The 22,019-nt window shown below is 46.5% G+C and overlaps 2 protein-coding genes and 1 long non-coding RNA gene across 12 annotated transcripts in view; 1 reads left to right on the top strand and 2 right to left on the bottom strand.

Moving 5' to 3' along the window:
* Positions 1–1,730, bottom strand: part of CHD3 (chromodomain helicase DNA binding protein 3) — a gene marked incomplete at its 5' end in the record, with an annotated part of 60,282 nt that extends 58,552 nt beyond the window's left edge. For all 3 annotated transcript variants that reach the window (XM_079951702.1, XM_079951703.1, XM_079951701.1), the window contains one exon: positions 1,508–1,730. In XM_079951702.1, coding sequence (XP_079807828.1) covers positions 1,508–1,730 — 223 coding nt within the window. The remainder of the gene's footprint in view (positions 1–1,507) is intronic.
* Positions 1,000–17,101, top strand: LOC307202353. Of its 7 annotated transcripts, none has more exons than XR_013832834.1 (6): positions 1,000–1,109; positions 2,735–3,645; positions 5,057–6,853; positions 10,300–10,490; positions 11,353–11,439; positions 16,969–17,101. It is a non-coding gene; the product is annotated as an uncharacterized lncRNA (long non-coding RNA). The 7 variants fall into 7 exon arrangements; XR_013832835.1 differs by having other exon boundaries at positions 3,459–3,645; XR_013832840.1 differs by lacking the exon at positions 1,000–1,109 and having other exon boundaries at positions 3,046–3,645; positions 5,057–5,342; positions 6,256–6,853.
* Positions 14,109–22,012, bottom strand: CYB5D1 (cytochrome b5 domain containing 1). 2 transcript variants are annotated; one of them, XM_079952163.1, is made up of 5 exons: positions 21,750–22,012; positions 18,964–19,040; positions 17,327–17,545; positions 16,852–17,082; positions 14,109–14,469 (listed from the first exon to the last, which is right to left on the bottom strand). In XM_079952163.1, the coding sequence occupies exons 1-4, from the start codon at positions 21,925–21,927 to the stop codon at positions 16,852–16,854; spliced, it is 705 nt and encodes a 234-aa protein (XP_079808289.1). In that variant the 5' UTR covers positions 21,928–22,012; the 3' UTR covers positions 14,109–14,469. The 2 variants fall into 2 exon arrangements, with proteins under 2 accessions (XP_079808289.1, XP_079808288.1); XM_079952162.1 differs by having other exon boundaries at positions 14,109–14,842.
* Positions 22,013–22,019: the final 7 nt, after the last annotated feature.

A 22,019-nucleotide genomic window follows, 5' to 3' on the forward strand; every position in this document is an offset into this window, starting at 1 on the left:
TGCCCCTGCAGTTTCTAAATCTTCATCCCAAGTACCATAAGTCTGCCAAGCCCACTCCCTCAACAACAGAGGCCTCCTGTTCCAATCCTGACACTGGCCCCACTACAAAGAGGCTCCTGCCTCTCATAATCCCCAAACACAGGCCTCTCCGCTCCCTTCAGTCCTGTGGCCCTGCTGTCAGGCAGCCCTCTCTGCTCCTGTCAAAACTGGCATATGGCCACCAAGTAGCCAGCTGCTCCCATCACCTCTAGGGCACGCTTCTCTGACATGTGCCTCACCTCACATTCCCTACCCCCAAATCACAAGGCGTCCCCCACAACCCCATTTATCCGAAATGCATAGCCCTTTCAGCCACCTGTGCCAGGCTTATAACCCTTCCTGCCAACCGTCAGAATAAACACTCTCAGTGCATGTGTACCCCCCCCCCCCAAAAAAAGTTGCATTTGCCACAACTTCTCGCCGCTCAGGCCCAAAGAGGGAGTTTGGGGCTTATTCCCTCACGTGACGCTGGCATGGCTCCCATTCTCCAGAGATGGGGTGCCCACCCACTAACCCCCCCTAAAAACAGGGGGGTCAGGTTAAAAAAAAAAGTGGGGGCCCTTTTAACAACAATTAAGGGGGGCAGTATCTCTCTCTTTTATTTATTTGTTTACATGAGGGTGTGCTTGCAGATAACCGCCCCCCCCCAAAAAAAAACCCAAGTCGAGGACGGGGAGAGGGTGAGGCTGTTTACAAAACAAACCGCCCCTCCCCCCCCACAAACACACCCTGAGGAAAGCTGCGACGGGGTGTCAAATAACGGGGGGGGGGACAGGGCTCCCCAACAACTTTCAGAAAGCGTTGGATATTATTATTATTATTATTAAATAGGGGTGATTTGAAATAAGAGCCCCCCCCCACCTCAGCCCCGCTGGTCTCCCTCGCCCCACGCGCTCTCCTCAGCCTCAGACTGGGACTCTCGGCCGTTTGGCCGGCGGCGGCGGCGGCGGCGGCGGGAGGGGGGGAGGGGCGGCTGGCTCGGACGTGGACCCCCGACCCCACCCCCCCCACCCCACCCCGCCATCGGAAGGTTCCCAAAGGCCGCCGGGCAAAGGGGCAGTCGGCGCTGGGTGAGGCATTGCAGCGAAGGGCAACGGGCGAGGGGAGGAGAGGCCAAAAAAAAAAAAAAAAGGGAAGGGGGGTGGAACTCCGGGTCCCTCAGCATTCCAAAGCCGTTGGGCAGCGCGCGCGCGCGGGGAAACGGCGGTTCGCGGGCGGGCGGTTGGCGCGAGGAGGGCGGCGGGTTGGAACTCCCGGCCCCTCGGCGTTCGAAAGCCGTTAGTTGTTTACAAACAAGCCGCCCTCCCCTCCCCCCCCAAAAAAAATCCACCGCCCTTCCCGCCAGTTCCGAAAGCGGCGGGGCAGATTTCTAATTTGTTTGTGGTGGTTAATATAGCGCCGAATCTCCTGAGGGGTCAAATTAAAAGGGGCGACCGGGAGTTGGGGTGGGGGAAGGGGTGTTGTTTACCTGGAGGCGCCTCTGTCCCTTCAGCTGCCGCCGGCGTGGATGCTGTCGGTGTCAGTGGAGCAGCCTCCTCAGCCTGAACAGCAGGCGGGAATATGTCGCCTGGGCTGTTGTCCCCTGCTCCTTCTTCCTCCTCCTCTTCCTCCTCTTCGTCTTCGTCCCCCTCCACCTCAGACACCACCATCTCCTCCTCCTCTTCCTCGTCCTCCCTCAGAGGGGAAGCCATGGTGGTGCTGGAGGAGGGGGGTGGGGGAAACACAAGAGAAAAGCAGAAGGGGGGGCAACCCCCCTTCCCTCTCTCCCTCTCTCACACACACACACAAAGCTCTCCCCCACTTCAGATCACCTCAGTTAAAAAAAATATTTAAAAAGTCCCATGAATGAAAACAACTCTCCTTCTTTGCAACTTTGTCCTTCCTGGAAATGTTTCCTCGACCCCCTTCTTTAAAAAAAAAAAAAATTAAAAAAAAAACGAAGGGGGGAGTAAAGATATATTTAAATTCTGAGGGGGGAGTTCAGGATAATATTTTCCACAAGACCAAGAAACAAAAATGGCCGCCCTTAAATTATTTTTAAAACAGACCCCCCCAGGAGGTAAAAAATATATAGGGCCCCCCCTATATAAAAAACAAAAAACAAAATGGCTGGCTTAATTTTAACCCCCTCTTCCATAGGGTTAAAAAGATCTCCCCCCTTTCAAAAAAAAAATCAGCTCCAGATTTAAGAGGGGGGAAAAAACATGCAAGAAAACGAAAATGATAATAAAGATAAAGGCTTTTTCTTCTTGCTGTTATATTTTCTTTTCAATCTCCAAGATCTGTGATCATGAACAATATTTAGACATTCCTGGCACTGGGGGGAAACTGACAAGATTTCTGCATAAAACAAAGATGGCTGCTCTAAATTATTTCTTTTTTTCTTATGCTCTCCCCCCCACCTCCCTCAATAAAAATATTTTTTACAGGGAGGGGGGAAGAGAGAGAGAGAAAAGGTTGGATTAATCAGTACTCATGCTCAGTTATGACATCAGCATAAAATTGTTAAAGGTTAACTAGTTCCATACTAGTAAGACCATGACTTTTGTGTGTGTCTGTGTCTGCTTTACTAGCACAAGAGAAGAAGAAAAAAGAATAGGGGTGGTTTTTTTCCTCCCCCCTTTCTTCTTCTTCTTCTTCTTCTAACTTTAAATACTTCAGAAGGGAGTGGTTTATTTCTCTCCTTTTCCTCTAGGGCAAGAAAGGAAGAAGAGAAGAAGAAAAACCCCACTGATTACTGCAATTCATTAAAATATTTTATCCATGCTCACATTAGTGGATTTCACTGTTTTTCTAGATGAGTGCTGTTTTGTTTTTTAAAAGGTTTTTCCCCCCCTTCCTAACTTCTGTGTGGAAAGTCTATCCTAATAAATATATTTTGCTTCCTTAAACGCCCCCCCCCCCCGAATTTACCCTATCGTGTTTGCCCCACTGGGGTAAATCAATTTAATATGAAAGTGTAGTTTTAGCAAATACCTTGATTACAAAGGTTCCCCCCCCTTCTCTCACCAAAACGTTGGGGATTTTTTTTTTTTGAGCTGATTTTGAAAATAATTATGGCCACAATCCAACGCTGAGTGTTGAAGTCCCAAGAAAGTCGCTGGGTGTAAGGATGTATACCTCTCTTACGGATTGTGGCCCTTACTTTCCCTGTTTTATAAATGGGGAAAGAATGCACCACTAAAGGGAAATTAATAAGTAAAATGGGGAAGCATTTTATAATAATTAAGAATGGCCATCACATTTTATTTTTGAACAAGCCTCATGCATCTAGATAATTTGAGTTTAAGACTTAAAATAGTTTTGAAAAAGTTAGCTTTCCTTTTATATGTGGCCTTTGATCTCAAACCCTCTAATAATAATGGAGGAACCAACAGGAAGTTTTAAAGGACTCAATTCTTTATTTTTTTCCAAACCAGGTGGCTCTGATAATCTCTCATTTTAGTGTCTGTTACGTTGGGGCAAGTGAGACTGTCCTGTCTGCACAAATAAGGCCTGCAAAACCTAGCTGTCCGTGAGCCATTCCAAATAGCAAAATACCCCACAAAAAAAGATGGAGTTTGGAAGGGACATGATAGAAGTGAAGAACTGAAGCTGCAATCACAAGTAAGTCCCAAGTGAAATGCAAGTTTGCACATTACATAGATTCTAGTTCACATTGTAGGTCTTTCACTACCAAGCTAATACCCATGATGGGAAGTTACAGCTATTGAGGTATCTTCAGCCTACAATATCCTTGAACCCAACTAAACTGAATCCAAGCGTGTGTCAGAGGACTGACCCTGCAAAGTGTAATGTTTGACTCACCTGAGTTGTCCTACCTGCATAAAGAAACTACAAATAAAAATCAACTCTGTTGTTGGGGACTACTGGATAACTGCTTCTGCCCATTGGATCTGACATGGGAATTAAAAAAAACTTAAAACATATTTTCCCCAACCTCAGTCTTACACTACACTAGCAATATACAAGTATAATGCTCGTATCACTTTAAGAATCCATTTCTAAAATAAACCACTGTTGGTTTCACACATCCCACATTTTTATGAGACACAAATCTGTGCTGATTTAAAAAAAAAAAAATCACTGTCTTCATTAGATTTTCATTTTTACAAATGATTCTGGGAAATATTGGACCCGACCCACCCACTTCCAGATATTTAAGAGAAATTTTGAGGTTAAGATCCTGTTGCTGAATGAGGGCCTTGCCAAAGGATTGTGTACAAACACAATGCTTACAAACTATTCCAGAGGCAATTCTCTTATTCTTGCAGTATCCAAATACCCCAAAATACTTTAGTGGAGGCTTCTATGATGCTTGTTTTCAAAATACTTCAACTTTATTGACATTGAAATCGAATTGCAGGTGAATTCCCCGTAATTCTGAACTAGGCCTGGTAGCAAAGTTGATCAGCCTTCTAATCAATTTTGAAGAGAACAAGTTTGTCAATTTTCTTCTATCTGTATTTTGTTGGAAGTATAAAAAAAAAAAAACCCGCATGAAGTGGCACCTGAAAGTTGCACTGACCTCACATTGGGGCTTTTTTTCATGGAAGTGTGTTTGAAATCATGCAGCATCACATCTGAATCACTCTCAGTGAAGGTAGTATTGCGGTCAGTCGTACCCTCATTTTAAATTATTTGCAGGGCTAAACTTCATTTTGGGGGGAAGAATTGGAGGGCAATCCCAGCTATTAAAACATGGCCGCTTTCCAGTGAAAGTCTTCAACCTAAGCCTAAGCTTATTCCCCTGTAGACTAGTTACAAGCGTCCACAGAGGACTAACTGTGCCTGCAGGAGACACCGTTTGCCAAGTGAATGTTATCCCCCATGTGGCTTTTATATTTAACGCAACACCCTCTGAAGCCCTCCAGGAGCTTGGGCGCCAATCCCATTCACTCATGTTGAAACATTTGCCTGGCAATGCTGGAAGCCAATGCTCCAGGAAGAGCTTTGGAGGTTTCATGCTATCAAAACCATTTTACATTAAAGTGGCCTTTTTTTTATTCGTATACAGAGCATGTCTCTTCTTGGTGGGGACGAGAAGGGATCAAGCGGTCCAGCATCATCTGAATTTCAAACTTGGAATTTCACTACATCGGTGCATTATATTGCCTGCCGGTTAAAAATGAAGCAACGAGAACAAAGTACAAATTTCCAGAGAAGGGGGAAAAAATCCCTTTTGAATCTTGACCTGAGTTGTTTGTGGCTTGGTCCTCCTTGCTCAAGGGAACAGCATGAAAAAAGGAAAACATCCTTTTCCTTCTGTCTCTTCTCTGCCTTTGATGTTTTTTCACAATGCAGTTAAGTGTCAGGAATCCTATCAAGGAACCTGCAGCATGATACTAATAGGGGAAATGTAGAATTTATTTCAACAGCTCACACACACAACTGCATCTTGTCTTTCAAGAGGGTCAAAGATGTGTTGCTCATTACCCCACAAGCCTGCTCTTCCCTCAAGGGAACTGCTGCTGTTTGGCTCCGGGGTGCGAAGAAATCTTTCAAGGCCTTTCCCCTGCTGATTACAATGTGACTGACGTACACACACACACACTTCTGTGAAAGCCTGTGGAAACACGGGAATTACACACTTTGATTCAGAAAATCAGAGTGCAGGTGGCATCTGTTGCAAATTCATCCCCCCCTGACCTCAGGCGGTTTATTGACACCTTCCAGCATTCAGAAACCAAGAGCGAGCACTCCCACCTCTTGGCAAAATCCTCAAATGTCTTAAGACTTCTGGCAAAATTATAACTGATTTTGGGGGAGATTTGTTTTTCCATAACCCGCATGTCTCTGCAACTGGTCCTAGGAATTTTGGCTCACTAGGAAATGAGAATCACTGGAGGATTTCCAGGTCAGAGGTCACATTCTCTAGTGTTTCCATCAACCACAGCTGTATTGGTGTGTCTTTTCTTCCATCACAAGGCACTGGATTGTGGACAGCTTGAGCCATTCCCCCCCCCCCAATTTTACCAGATGAAAGGATAGCCAGTTTGAAATATGTTAAAAGTTCATAAGAACCCACAACTGATTGAATGTAAGCATTAGCCATCCTGTTCATTTATAGTCAAGGATTTAGAGTAGGCGCTACAGAGCAGGGAGGGAGCCAGGCATTGTACAGCAGGCCAGCCTGCTAATGGTGACTCCTTTAGACCTCATGGAGCCAGTCATTTTATTTATTTTACTAAATCTACACCCTGTCTTTCCTCCAAGGAGCTAAAGGTTGGCCTAGAATGGTTATCCTCACAACAACCTGCCGGCACCCGCTCCATCTTGGGAGACAATGGAAGAGTGAGCCTTTGAGAGTGAATTCAAGCCGTTAGTTACAGCACCTGCTGTGGCTGTGGAAACTGCTGTGAGAGAGACATGTTTTGTTGCAGCTGCGGCAGATGAAGATGTCCAGTTTCACTGTTACAGATACACCATGGCATTTCTTCTCTCTGCACCCCTCCCAGTGTTAATTTCTCCCGAGGTTGTGTTTCCACAGCAGTGACCTGACTGATTGTCTCCAGGTGTTGTGGTCATCTGCAAGGGATTCCCACACTGTGGGGTCGATGTTGCCAGCCTTCATATGGTCTGCCGACAGGCCTGGTGTCTGAAGGCAGCTCCCTATAGAGCACATCCTTTGGGATCCTAACATCTTCCACCACCAAGCCAGCATAGAAGCTGCTGAGACAGGAGCATCAACATACTGGGAATGTGGACTTGGGAGAGCACATCCTTGTTTGAGACTGTGTCCTGCCATGGGACACCCAAAATTCTTCCTGATGCAGCACATGTGGAAAGCATTGAGACGTCGCTCCTGGCAAGCGTAAGTTCCCCACGACTCACAACAACCATGTGTGGTAAGGCTAGATTGAAAGGGTGGCGGTGAAAGGCTAAAGGACATCAAGCAAGCTTCATGGCTGAACAGGGATTTGAACCTGGTCGCTAACCAATGTATCACATAGCTTCATTCTCCACCTCATACCACAGAAGCTTAAACAGTGGCTGTCACTAAGCATTAACCATTATATGGCTGGTTTGAGGCAACACTATAATAAGGCAAATATGTCAAAGACAAAGTAGAGAATTCAACACCAGTGTCTAATCATGCAATGGTTTATGAGAGACAAGGGAGGAGAAAGTCATAAGGACAAGTTTGGTTTTTTGGGGATGAACATGTGGAAGGAGAGAGCATGTGGTCACAAGCAATTCTCTCATTTTTAAAAATAAGCATATCCTGCCTTTGTCTTACAAAAATGCAACAGTCTAATAAATCTCAGTAAAAACATTACAAATATTTTTTAAAGTGCAATCCCTTGCATGTTTGCTCAGAAATAAGACCTTGACTCATTGCCCAGTTTTTTGCTTACAGAATTTTTATCCAGCTCTTCAGGCGAAAAAAAAGGGGGGGCTCTCAGTGTGTCTTATGGATCACTAAAAAGAAAAAAAAAACCAAACTGTCCCTGCCACCAGGCTTGCAATATAAAAAGACACAACACAAAAGGGAAATGGATTGGGAGGGAGGAGGAAATAAGCCTAATGAGGTGCATGCTCGTAATTACAAGTTATTTTAATGACCATAAGGGATGCAAAAGTTCTAATAGAGCAGGGGCCAGAATGTGCTGGTCTCACAGCTGTGCCAATGGAATTAAAAATTAAATGAAAAATTAAACTTAAAAATGAAAGTGGGGAAAATGGGAAAATGAATGACCCTGCACCAGTTCCACGCTAGCTAAGGCTGATGGGAGCTGTAGTACAAAACATCTGGAGGGCACCAGGTTGACCAAGGCTGCAGTATAGGATTGCAGCATAAGGGTTGCCAGACAGCAGATAAAATCTACCAGGAAATTACTGCTCCACCAGGCCTCTGCCAAACACTATGAGAAAGGCCATGCCTTTGCAGTGCAGCAGAAGTTCAGCAGTGACGTAGCCAAACAGGCCTCTTTGGGCCAGGATTCCACAACTGTGGGGCCACAACCAGGTGGTAGTGCAGGGAGAGACAAAAGCACTGCAAGTGCAGAAGAAAAAAGGAAAAACCAGGCATCATTGGCCAAGAACAGTTGTTCTTTCGAGGCAGAGTGGGCAGGGTTCCCATTTCACAGGCAGAGGACAGCGGTCTCAAGTCCATCTGTTCTCTATACAAGTCCAAGCCTCCCTGAGGTTATGGGACCTGCCAGCACCACACCACAAGAGAATGGTCAACCTTCAAATTGCAGAGCTTGCAGAGAGGGGTTATACTTTTCCCCTTCTGCTGCAGCTACCAGGGACAGCACCCATCCAAGGGGGCAGGGATAAAGGACAGCTGGCCTGATGTGACAGCCTGTGGCCTTGTTGGCATGGCATGGGAGTAGACATATGCCCATTATCTCTGCCACAGCTGGGGGGGGAGAGCTTAATGCCACCCCCCTAGAAGGGACAGAGGGAGGAATGTGAGGCATGTTCCCAATGAGGTGGCTGCAAATGTGGACAGAGAGCAGTTAGGAATGGAGGAAACCGCTTTATACAGAGGCAAGCCATTGGCCCACCTAGATTAGTATCATTTGCACCAGGCGCAGCTAACCTCTAGCTCTCCAGATGTTGCCTGAAGAGTTTTGGCATATGGCCCTGTGAATTGTGCAATGACAGAGCTTGTAATTTGCTGGCTCTTCCTTCATGTTAATTGTCCATTGGCAATTTGACGACTTGCCCTGGAGTCACACGAACTAGCCTGTTCCTTAGGCCTTGAGTATCAGTTCTAAAAGAGGGTCTTAGCGGCACCTCTGAATAAAGCTTTTTAATAAAGTTACTTCTCATTCTCGGTGTCTGTTGCTGGACCGAGAAATATTACAGACTGCAAGGCCCAACAGGAACACGACCACAGCCACGTTACGGTGCTTGGCCACATAATTCTGGATCATTCTGCTCTTTGGCATAGTAGCCTACCCTTGGGTTGCCAGACCTCCAGGTCTGACCTGATGTCTTCAGGTTTGCCTGGGCCACTCCAGATGGGCAAGAGCTCCTTTAATGAAATAAATATATATTAAGAAGACTGTGCATGCAGCTTGCAAACTTCAGCCCGGCTTCAAATTATAGCATATAGGCACTCTGGAGGTGTCTGCCCTCTGTTCCCCTCTTCCAATTTACTTCCATCTCTGGGGCCCACCCTTGTGATATCTCTGGGGGCTGCCCTGTGATATAACTAGGGGTGTCGTTCCCTGACATCACTGGGGGCCAACCCTAGGTTTCAGGTTTAGACCCAGTAATCTCAGGGTCTGGGATGCTTCTGACCAGGTGACCTACACACACGCACACACAGCTTGCAAACCCTGCTTCACTTCCTCTCATATAAAGTGTGATAATCAGGAAACAAGATGGATGCAGGAAAGCATCAGGAGAACTGTAGGTGGAGCCAAAGTGACCAAGAGACAGTGCAAACCATCCCTCCCACCAAAGGTACAAACTTGAATAAAATATTAGGGGGGGGGGCAGGTAAGTCCCAACCTGCAAAACTGATCACAAGACACCCTGTTTGAATGGCAATGTCCATCAACTTGGAGGGAGGATGCCCCCCTCATATATTTTATGGGGGCTGAATGGACCTTTGCCCCAGGAGTTAGTTCCTATGTCTCCCACCCACCCTGACTTGGTACCCCAAGAGGACTCTTGGATCAGAGTTGCCTCTCTCAGCTCATACATTTGCTGTTACAACTCCAGGAAGTTAGGTGTAAGAGCAACTGCAGCAGATACTTTCAGGCTTATTACCAGCAAGCCAGGTGTGCCTTGGGGGGCTGTATACCTGAAGGAACATCTCCATCCCCCATTGTTCAGCCCGGACACTGAGGTCCAGCTCCAAGGGCCTTCTGGTGGGTCCCTCTCTGCAAGAAGCCAAGTTACAGGGAACCAGGCAGAAGGCCTTCTCGGTGGTGGCGCCCACCCTGTGGAATGCCCTCCCATCAGATGTAAAAAAAATAAGCAATTACAGTATATAACATTTAGAAGACATCTGAAGGCAGCCCTGTTTAGGGAAGTTTTTACTGACTGATGTTTTAATGTATTTTTAATCTTTTTGGAAGCAGCCCAGAGTGGCTGGGGAAACCCAGCCATATGGGCGGGGTAGAAATAATAAATTATTATTATTATTATTATTATTATTATTATTATTATTATTAAGGGTTCCTGGCCTGGGATGCACCCTTCCAGAACCATCACTTCACTCAACAGTGTTGCTGCTCCAAGCGTGCCAGCTTGTTTGTGTATATATAATGCTTTTTGTTTGTTTTCATTTTGGCACAGGCACCACATGCAGGTGCAGTTTTTGAAGACTGTGAGGAGCGAGACTGGATCACCAGTAACCATAAGGAGCAGTGGGAAAGCGGTGCAGGAAGAGGCTCAGGCAGCTTAATGTGAGGAGCACGCAGGGTGCCTATTGGGAAAGACAGCTGGAGTCCTGAGGCCTGCTGGTGTAACACTGTGCAAAATCCAAGGTTAGTTTCCTTCCTGTTATCCTTCCTCTAACCTCTCCTTTCTGACACCTGTCAGTCTTTGGTTCATCCTCCCTTGCAACTGTGGTTTTCCTTTTAATACCCCCAACATATTCTAAATGACAAAATTAACTTCCCAAAGGAAACTCCAAAATGTGAAACTTCCCTCTGTATTCTGTGCCGTATTGTGTCCAATGCTATTTTCTTACAGTAAGGGTGGGGTGGGAGCGGCTGCTCTGTTTTAATGCCCCCTCTGGGGCTGTATGTCATTGTATGTATATATCTAAAATATCTGTATGGATTTGCAAGTTCCTGTTTCCTGGTTTCTAAGTGAAATTTATTGTTGTGAACATCTTAGGATAGCAACAGGAGAAAGGCTTTTGAAAACACACTACAAGAAATTAATCAGTCTTCAGAGGGATGGAGATCCCAATCATAAATACATCATATGAAAAGAAGCTGCACTGATAGCAGTAGAACCTGCTTCTGCATAATGTATTTGGGGTTGGTGTGTTTAATGCTTATTTGGCTCAAAGCACACTTTAAATTATTCTGGCTCAGTATGCAAATTTCTAAGGAAACAGTCTTTTCATTATTTCAAAAAAATCACACAACACTTGATTGTAAAAAACCTCAATGCGGTTTACAAAAAGAATAAAACAGTAAAATTATTGGTTAAAACCATTAAAAACAACTGCTTAAAACATTTAAATCAGTGCTAAACTGAAAAAAAATCAAAATTCAATGTATCTGGGTAGGCCTTTCTAACAAAAAATGTTTTTAGCAGGAGAAAAAAAGAGTACAGTAAATTGGCAGGAAGTTCCAAATTGTGGGTGCTGCCAACTAAAAGATACATTTCTTACAGATGTGGAACAAATATTGCGTGGCACCTGTAACAGTGCCAGTTCTGCTGTTCCAAGCAGTCGTGTGGACATAGAAGGTGATCTCACAGGTAAACTGTTTGGGGCTTTATATACGTAGCAAACTGGAAGCCGGTGAACTCCTTACATTTCTTTTGTGCTAAGCATAGGAATCATCTATGGTTCTTCCATTTCTGATAGGCCTCCAGCACTAAGCAAGCGTTCCCAAGTATCTGAGACTGGGTAGGCTGTGGCCTTTAGAAGCTAAGAGGCTGCGTTTGCTTTTTCAATAGCCTCCCCTGAGTTCTGTCATGCTCTTCTTCTAAAGCAAGATCTCTCAGCAACACACACACACAGCAGCACCATCACTTTGCCTACAGACACAGGTTAGCAAGCAGGGAGCCCAGCTGTTACTGTCTCTCCCACCAAAGCAATTATCACACAAGTGCACTCACTGGATGGGTTATGGCTCACCACAGGCCTCCCTGATCCCCCGAGTCTAGCTTGACTCAGCTCTAAGCGCTTCCTTTTCTGCCGCACTGGATGTCCCCGCATGATCCACAGATGTTCCTACCCCCATATTCCAGGACTGGTGTTTGATATTTCCTTTTCTCTCTGTGTGTGTTCCATCCAGTTCTCAACAATTAGCTAAGAACTATTTTTTGATTAGCAACCTTGACGCAGCATGCTTGAACAGCAAAAGCACATAAAGGGAGAGAGGTGTCCAGAGTGGCTGCTTCCCAAAAAAAAGTCATCTCCTTCAGAGGTCTGACAAAGAGTACTTCAGAAGCAACATAACACCTTCTTCACTAGAAGAAGCACTTAGGGGATCTGGATGAGCTGGGAATTCTTTTAGCAATTACGTGCATTTTAAATTCTGTCTTTTCAAAGCTGAAGAACTGTCTCTTAAAAAGCAGCTAAATAACTTGAGACTTCTTTTCCGTATGAGAGAAAAGAAACACAAATTGTGTTGCTTGGTGGCAATTAAGGAGGCGTCAGAAAGGGAGAAAAAATCATACTCTCAGCTGAGAGAAGGGTCACTATCTTCCCAACTTCTATATATGAAAAAGTGGACATTCTGGGAACAGAAATCATTTTTCCATTAGCACATGTGAATACAGATTTAGCTTCTCTACAAATACAGGTTTCTTTTGTATCTGCAGGATGACAAAGCAGATTTCTCCTACAATCCTAAAGAGCAGGCAGTGCGTTCCACTGAGACTTTCTTCTGTGTAAACACATACAGGATTGTGCTGTCTGTGTATGAATTCTGAGCTCGGAAGTTTGTAACCATGTTTGGCTCTGATAACCAGGGTATTGATATTAGGTATTGGCTCCCTCAACATATTAAATCATTTGACCCCAAACCACAGTGTTTCCAGATTTGTGGCAGAGGAGAATTTTTGCCATTTACCCCAACCAATGCAGCAGTATTATAGAAGATGCTGAAATTGTAATTAGTCTCCTTTTTGTGCCATAATAAAGGTATCTACTCTACATTCGCATTGCCAACCTGGTACCTTCCAGATGTTTTGGACTACAATTCCCATCAGTCTTAGCTAGCACATTCTGGCTGGGGCCGATGGAAGCTGCAGCCCAAAACATCTGGAGGGCACCGGGTTGGCAAAGACTACTGCAGAGTCTGTGTTTTATTTATTGCATTGTTATCATGCCTGTCCTCCAGGGAGCTCAATGTGACTTTACATGGTTCTACTCCTATAACCTTCACAACAACCCTGTGGTGTAGGTTAGGCTGAGATAAAACAATTGACCTAAGGTCACCCTGAGCTTCATGGCTGAGTGGGGATTTGAGCCCAAGACTCCTCAGAGTCTCAACAGCCAGAGGATGCTTACATGACCCAACAGGCCCTCCCCATCTCATAAATGCAAACAAACCCCACTGCAGACAACCACAGACAACCAACCACACCCTGCCCCCCAATACCTCTCACCGCCAAGGAAATGCAATAGAAAAATAGAAAGAGAACCTACCCAATGGACACTGGCCCAAAATGCCACACATACAGTGGTGCCTCGCAAGACGAAATTAATTCGTTCCGCGAGTTGCTTCGTCTTGCAATTTTTTCGTCTTGCGGAGCGCGGATTCCCCGGGTATTAAGAGCTTTAAGAAAAAGGAAGCAAACCCGCAAGACGTTTTCGTCTTGCGAAGCAAGCCCATAGGGAAATTTGTCTTGCGAAGCACCTCGAAAAATGGAAAACCCTTTCGTCTAGCGAGTTTTTCGTCTTGCGAGGCATTCGTCTTGCGGGGCACCACTGTACACTATACAAAAGAATATAAGCCTCACCACCCTGCCCCTCTTCTTCCCCATGTCTCACAACAAATGTAACTGATATGTAAGGAAGACTGCACAACCTGGGAAAAAAGAGACAAGGCATGTATTTTTGTAAACCAAGAAAATCTTTAACAAAAACAATTTAAAAAAAAACAACCAGCCAGAGGATGTTAGTAAGCTTAATAACAAAGTTTGAATTTCAAAAGGCTGTGGGGAAAGGTGAGTGGGGGTGCATGTGTCCTGCTCCAAATGAAAAGGGAAAAGCAGCAGCAGTGCTTCTCCCATTGGCTATGACCCTGCAGAATAATCAACCACTGAATGCTAGAGTCATTATTCTATATTTAAAACCATTTCAAGGGTTGCGGTACAGACCTCAAAATGGCTGCTTGATGAGCCACTGGTGACATCTAGTGGCTACATCTTAAACTGCTCCTAAGTCTAGGGTGGGTGCAACCAAAGGTTGGTGAAATCCTTTTCCAGGAGTCCATTCATGTGAAATTATCGTTTTTGGTACACCTTCATTTCCAGCAAATATCAAACTCCAGGCACATGGGACAACTGGCCCAAGATTGCCCTTGTACAGGCCTCATACTGGATCAAGCCCATGATGACTCTCATGTTCTCGTTTCTCCCTCAATATTAGCAATGTGTTCGCTTTGTATAAAAGGCTTTCATTTTTCTGTGGCACCTCCTATCCAGAAAGTTTCCCTGAAATACGGGAGCTTCATCATCTCAAGTCTAGAGTGAATTTTCACAAACGCCATTTTCCATCTCTGTTGCTGACTTCTGGGTAACCAGTTCCAAGGTGGGCCGAGAGGAAATGCATTCCTGATCAATGGCGGAAAAGCAGGGTGTGCCCTCTTTGCAAACACAGAATCTGAGGGTGTTCTTCTGACTGAGAAACACATTTACTGAAGCTCTCACAGATTCTTTCAAAAGGTTTTTTAGCAGAGGAAGGGCGACAACCCTGCTGCCCCCAAATGTAGACTCCTTCCACTATTCACCCTCCTCCCAGGGTTCTTTCCTCAGTATCCCAGTAAGTCTCCTATCTGAGTAACTAAGCAGCCTTGACGAGTTGTAAGGGAATGTGTGTGCTATGCAAAAATCACAATGTGGGAAAGTCTGTGAAGCCAGACAATGCTTCTCTCGATTCCTGCAACCTCTGCTGCAGGCCGGGGACAGCGAATCACACGAGCAGGCCCTGGCAAAAATCAGAATGCAGGAAAAACATGAAGCCAGCCAATACCTCTATGTAGCTGCATCTTTATTTTAGACATTGTGATATATCGCTGTATCGAGATGTTTAGTTGGTGATATATTAAGATGCTGAAAATCAGATATTGCCCAACCCAGCTGGCACCTGGGAGCCCAGGGTTCAAATCCCAACTCAACCAGGAAACTCACAGCGTGACTTTGAGACAGTCCCTGCTGTTTAGTCTAACCTACCTCACACGGTTATTGTGAGGATAAAATGGGGAGGGAAAAGCCATGCATGCTACCTGGAGCTCTCTGGAGGAAAGGTGAAGCATAAATCAGATAAATGAATATATTTTGGAGCTATCAAAATCAGGCAAGCACCTAAAATAGAACTGTAGAGTTGGAAGGGACCCCAAGGGTCATCTAGTCCAGCCCCTGCAATGCAGGACTCTCAATTAAAGCATCCATGACAGATGGATTTTCAACATCTACATGCAGCCGCTGGGAGAGATCATCAGGGGGTTTGGGCTGGGTGTTCATCAGTATGCGGATGATACCCAGCTCTACCTCTCTTTCAAATCAGAACCAGTGAAGGCGGTGACGGTCCTGTGTGAGTGTCTGGAGGCGGTTGGAGGATGGATGGCGGCTAATGGATTGAGATTGAATCCTGACAAGACAGAGGTACTGTTTCTGGGGGACAGGAGGCGGGCAGGTATGGAGGATTCCCTGGTCCTGAATGGGGTAACTGTGCCCCTGAAGGACCAGGTGCGCAGCCTGGGAGTCATTCTGGACTCACAGCTGTCCATGGAGGCACAGGTTAAATCCGTGTCCAGGGCAGCTGTGTACCAGCTCCATCTGTTACGCAGGCTGAGACCCTATCTGCCTGCAGAGTGCCTCGCCAGAGTGGTGCATGCTCTGGTTATCTCCCGCTTGGACTACTACAATGCGCTCTACGTGGGGCTACCTTTGAAGGTGACCCGGAAACTACAACTAATCCAGAACGCAGCAGCCAGACTGGTGACTGGGAGCGGCCGCCGAGACCATATAACACCGGTCTTGAAAAACCTACATTGGCTCCCAGTACGTTTCCGAGCACAATTCAAAGTGTTGGTGCTGACCTTTAAAGCCCTAAACAGCCTCGGTCCAGTATACCTGAAGGAGCGTCTCCACCCCCATCATTCTACCCGGACACTGAGGTCCAGAACCGAGAGCCTTCTGGCGGTTCCCTCACTGCGAGAAGCCAAGTTACAGGGAACCAGGCAGAGGGCCTTCTCGGTAGTGGCGCCCTCCCTGTGGAACGCCCTCCCACCAGATGTCAAAGAGAACAACAACTACCAGACTTTTAGAAGACATCTGAAGGCAGCCCTGTTTAGCTTTTAATGTTTAATGTATCACAGTATTTTAATATTCTTTTGGAAGCCGCCCAGAGTGCCTGGGGAAACCCAGCCAGATGGGCGGGGTATAAATAATAAATTATTATTATTATTATTATTATTATTATTATTATTATTATTATTATGGCCATCCAACTTCTGCTTAAAAAACCTCTAAGGAAGAAGAGACCACCACCTCCCGAGGGAGACCGTTCCACTGTCGAACGGCTCTTACTGTCAGAAAGTTCTTCTTGGTGTTGAGTTGGAATTTCGTTTTTTGCAACTTGAATCAATTGGTTCAAGTCCTACGCTCTGGAGCAGGAGAAAGCAAGCTTGCTTCATCTTCCATGTGACAGCCCCTTGAGAAGATGAAGGAAGCTTGTTTTCCCTGCTGTTCTGGTTTAACCAAGTGTTCTTAGAGAACTAATTTGACTCAGTGTTGGTCATTTGTTCTGCATCTTATGATTTTAGAATTTTACAGCATTTGAAAGGTTTTATTGCACATGATGCATTTTTTAAACGAGTTGGTGCTTTATAAATATTCTTATAAATAAGCAAGCTAGATGAGGGGCTGCTGGGGTGGGGGTGGGGGGCAGCATGGCTGGAGATGGGGCCAGTTCCTTCTCCATTTTGGGGTTACCTAGAGCTCAGTGAGGTCATCGTTGAAGTAGAGCAGGATGGCTGGGGTGAAGGCATCAGCGTCCATGTAGAGATTGTAGAATTCCTCGTCCTCATCCGGAATGTTGTTCTGCTGCAGGTTCTTATCCATGTCTAGGTTAACGCGTTCATATTTCCACGTATAGCTGGCCGCATGGGCGTTGTAGGGCAAGTACCGCCGAAGGATCTCCCACATGGATTCCTCTGCACAGACCTGCGGAGAGCACCATGTTACATCCATGGGTGGAATCACAGGAGGTCCAAATGCACCTGAAAACCAAGTGGTTCCCTTCAGCCTCCACATCCTGGGGAGGCACAGACAAGCCGGGCAGAATCGAGGTCCACAACACCGTCCCATCAGAGGAACATTAGCAAAGGAAGAGGGACAATTGCCAATAATATCTTAGGTGTTTTTTCTTTCTTAAATCCTACCTTTGCGAAGGTGGGACAGGACTCACCTCAAGGGTATGTTCCTGAGAGGTCAGAGTGTTGATGATCCGTATGCGTCTGGTTTTGGCAGACAAGATGCCCACCTCGTAGTTGCCATCTCTCCACCAGGGCAAGCCAAAGTCATTGGCCCAGTCTGTACGAGGCAGAGGAGGTGGGATGTGCACAAAGCGACCTTGTGGGGTGTAGTACTTAAGGCATCCTGTTAGAGGGTTAATGTGTGTCTGTATCTGGAAGGAGGGAAAATCAGGGCCTTTCTCAGTTAAGAGGGGAGTGGCTTCAAATAAGTTTTCCTTTCTTTCTTTGGTAAATTTCTATCCCACCATTGTTGCCAAACCCTGGGACAGCAAGTTGCAGCCATCCCATATACACCATAAACTCAGGAGCAGGCAAAAAGATCACTTAAAGCATCCAATATAAATTTCATACTGAGAAACCTTTTTAAAATGTGGGCAGTTCCAGAATTTACATCATGTAAACGCCAGGGAAAACAGAAACATTTTAAGTTTGCACCAAAAGGAAAGTACAATATGTTACTACATAATGTGCCATTCCTGGCTGCGGAACCTCAAGAAGCACCTCTCCGAAGGATCATTACAAATGGGACAGGTTGATACATGGAGATAAGAGGATTCAACATGCACGACAAACAGAATATGCCCCAAAATGGGATTCCAGAAACAATTATTTTGGCATTTGCAGTGATGGAAATGTTTGCTCCTTTTTACTCTGCCCTTCAGGACCTAACACAGAGTCTTTCAAATGTATTCTGTTTGGGACAGCAAGTCAAGGAAATTGTTAACAAACTAGTAATGATACAAACGAGTCCTTAAGAGAAAAGTCTGAAAGCGGCGAAATCAATTTTCTGAGCAAGGATGGCGGGAAATTATGCAGGGGAAATAATAAAAGATGTAACAAATCACATCTGTGACTGTGAAGATGGGAATAAACTTACAAAGAACTGAGAAAGATGTATGTAGGACACTGGTTAAATTGTGGAGTGGGCACATGTTTCTCCCTCACTGCGGTTTTAGCATCCTGTCCCTGGCAACATTTCCTTCTAATGCTGCAGCCTTCGCCAACCTGGTGCCCATGATAAGTTTTGGCCAACAACTCCCCATCAAAGCACATGTAAGGCACCAGGTTAGCGAAGACTGTCATAGTGCAGCAGTGCACATCTGTACACATAGGCCACCAGAAGTAGGACATTGCGCAAGCTTTGCAAACAGCACAAAAATCTGCAAGAGCAATAGCAGTCCAGAGAATGGGGTAGGCAGAGGCAAAGGAAGCCTGGGATGAGAATTAAAATCCTATGCCCCTTTTAATGTGTTTGTGGGAAGGGAAGAGGGTATTGGTTTGTTCTTGCTTTTATCATGGAATTTATCATGTATTGTATTCTATAATTATATTGTATTGCATTATATTGTAATGTTTTATCACATATTTTTATATTATATTTTTAAGTTGTGAACTGCCCTGAGATCTGAGGATGAAGGGCAGTATACCAATTTTTAACAACAACAACAACAAATTACCAGCAACACTCTTATGGAAGAAAGAATCAAACAAACAAAAACAAAACTCTGATTTTCCAAGAGTTTTCCACTGCCCTAAGTTGCCCGGAGTGCCAAGAGCTGCAGGTACTCACGTCTTTGGTTTTGGGGTTGAACCAGTGGGTAATGTCTTTCCCCGCTGCTTCTAGGATAGGCTTCAATAAGAGATCACCTGGACAGGCAGAGAATATAGATAAGGTACATGTGAAACTTGCCCATCCTTGAGTCACACCAGTGCTCTAGCTAGCCCCATATTATCTTGTTTGACTGGTAGTCATTCTTCACAGTCTCCAATAGAGAGGAGTCTATATCTGAAGGAGCGTCTCCACCTCCATTGTTCTGCCCGGACACTGAGGTCCAGCTCCGAGGGCCTTCTGGCAGTTCCTTCACTGCAAGAAGCCCAGTTACAGGGAATCAGGCAGAGGGCCTTCTCGGTGGTGGCTCCCTCCCTGTGGAACGCCCTCCCACCAGATGTCAAAGAGAACAACAACTACCAGACTTTTAGAAGACATCTGAAGGCAGCCCTGTTTAGGGAAGCTTTTAATGTTTGATGTATTACAGTATTTTAATATTTTTTGGGAAGCCACCCAGAGTGGCTGGGGAAGCCCAGCCAGATAGGTGGGGTATAAATTATTATTATTATTATTATTATTATTATTATTATTATTATTATTATTTCCCATCAGAAGCAGGGAGCCATTTTTTTTAGCCAAAGGAGCACGCTCCCTTGTGGGAAACCTCAAGAGTGTCATAGGTCAGTGATGAATGGGGCTAGAGGCAAAAGTGAGTGGCATAATGCATGTGTACACACCCACCCACCCACACCCCTCTATCCAGGGAAGGAAGAGGCACAGCCATAGCTACGGAGAGGGGTGGGGCGCGAGCGCAGTTTTTTTGCCCTGGGTGAATCCTCCAGAGGGGCGCCAATGAGGCTCGCAGCCTGTATGTGTGCGTACACAAATGGGGGGGGGGAGGTGCCAAACTGGGTTTTTGACCTGGGTGAAATAAAGCCTAGTTTTGCCCCTGGGAAGAGGCTTTGTTGGAGTTCAAGGACACGTTCCAGCCAGGCAAAAGCGCTCAAGGAGGTTGCGAAGAAAGGCCAGGGAGGGGCGTGGCCCGGGGAGAATTCCAAGGGGCAAATATAGAGGCCTTGAGGGCCACATTTGCCTCCCAAGGCCTCAGGTCACCCACCAGTGCTTTAAACAAACAAACAAAAAAGCTGGAGAGGACCTTGTAAAGAACGTGCTATATTCCAAATTAGGGGAAAACAAAAAGGGACACATTTGGGATCTTGACACAGGAGGGAGGGAGGAAAAGCAGGACACAAGGCCTGCGAATGCAATGCAATGGAAAAACAACTCACACCATAAACGTGAGAGAAGAGCCCTCTTGCTGGATCAGGCCCCCTAACCAAGCACCCTCTTTCCCAGCAGTGGCCCAAACGAGGCGCCCTCCTGGAAAAGGCAGTGGCCCCACTTCCCTCGTGAGGTTTGCATGGAGAAGGTAGACTGCCACTGAACATGGAGGCTCCCCTTTAGCCCATCTGGCTGAGTTTCCCCAGCCACTCTGGGCGGCTTCCAATCAAGTGTTAAAAACAATACAGCATTAAATATTAAAAACTTCCCTAAACAGGGCTGCCTTCAGATGTCTTTTAAAGAGAAGATAGCTGCTTATTTCCTTCACATCTGAAGGGAGGGCGTTCCACAGGGCGGGCGCCACCACCGAGAAGGCCCTCTGTTTGGTTCCCTGTAACCCCACTTCTCGCAATGAGGGAACCGCCAGAAAGCCCTCGGAGCTGGGCCTCAGTCTCCGGGCAGAACGATGGGGTGGAGACGCTCCTTCAGGTATACAGGACTGAGGCCGTTTAGGGCTTTCAAGGTCAGCACCAACACTTTGAATTGTGCCTGGAAACGTACTGGGAGCCAATGCAGATCTCTCAGGACCGGTGTTATGTGGTCCCAGCAGCCACTCCCAGTCACCAGTCTAGCTGCCGCATTCTGGATTAATTGCAGTTTCCGGGTCACCTTCAAAGGTAGCCCCACGTAGAGCGCACTGCAGTAGTCCAAGCGGGAGATAACCAGAGCATGCACCACTCTGGTGAGACAGTCCGCAGGCAGGTAGGGTCTCAGCCTGCATACCAGGTGGAGCTGGCAGAGAACTGCCCTGGACACAGAATTGACCTGCGCCTCCATGGACAGCGTTGAGTCCAAAATGACTCCCAGGCTGCGCACCTGGTCCTTCAGGGGCACAGTTACCCCATTCAGGACCAGGGAGTCCCGCACACCTGCCCGCCTCCTGTCCCCCAGAAACAGTCCTTCTGTCTTGTCAGGATTCAACCTCAATCTGTTAGCCACCATCCATCCTCCAACCGCCTCCAGACACTCACACTGGACCTTCACCGCCTTCACTGATTCTGATTTAAAGGAGAGATAGAGCTGGGTATCATCTGCATACAGTGGTACCTCGGGTTACATACGCTTCAGGTTACATACGCTTCAGGTTACAGACTCCGCCAACCCAGAAATAGTACCTCGGGTTAAGAACTTTGCTTCAGGATGAGAACAGAAATCGTGCGGCAGCAGCGGGAGGCCCCATTAGCTAAAGTGGTGCTTCAGGTTAAGAACAGTTTCAGGTTAAGAACGGAACGAATTAAGTACTTAACCCGAGGTACCACTGTACTGATGAACACCCATCCCAAACCCCCTGATGATCTCTCCCAGCGGCTTCATATAGATATTAAAAAGCATGGGGGAGAGGACGGAAGGGAGAGCCCAGGGGTCTGAACACTCATCGCCCCCACCCCCACCATTTTCTTGGGTGGGGAAATCTGCCGGCTGCCCTGGGGCCGCCATAGGGAAGAGCCAGAGGCTGCCTGCGTTACCCTTGTAGGCCTCGGCCAGGGGGCTGAGGTCATAGACCCGCCCCATGTAGGAGACCCAGAGGTCCCAGGGCCGGTTGTGCACCTCCACCTCCTTCGGGGTGTAATAGCGCGGCCGGTAAACGTCCATCGCCGGGAGGAGCCAGAGGAAGAGCGGGTAGGCCGCGTCCGTCGCTGCCATGGCAACGAGAAGCCGCCGCCGCCGCAGTGCCTGACGGGAAACGTAGTCTGGGCCGAGAGGGTGGACGCAAGGCGGAGGGAGCGCGCGCAGAG

The sequence above is a fragment of the Podarcis cretensis genome, assembly GCF_951804945.1.
Source record: "Podarcis cretensis genome assembly, chromosome: 13".
Classification (NCBI taxonomy): domain Eukaryota; kingdom Metazoa; phylum Chordata; class Lepidosauria; order Squamata; family Lacertidae; genus Podarcis; species Podarcis cretensis.

Excerpts from the sequence above, each read along its gene's own strand:
- CYB5D1 (XM_079952163.1), bottom strand. The coding sequence starts at position 21,927 with ATGGCAGCGACGGACGCGGCCTACCCGCTCTTCCTCTGGCTCCTCCCG. Across the intron at positions 17,546-18,963 it reads TCAACCCCAAAACCAAAGAC|ATACAGACACACATTAACCC; the intron begins GTGAGTACCTGC and ends CCCTCCTTCCAG. Across the intron at positions 17,083-17,326 it reads CTCAGGAACATACCCTTGAG|GTCTGTGCAGAGGAATCCAT; the intron begins GTGAGTCCTGTC and ends TGCTCTCCGCAG.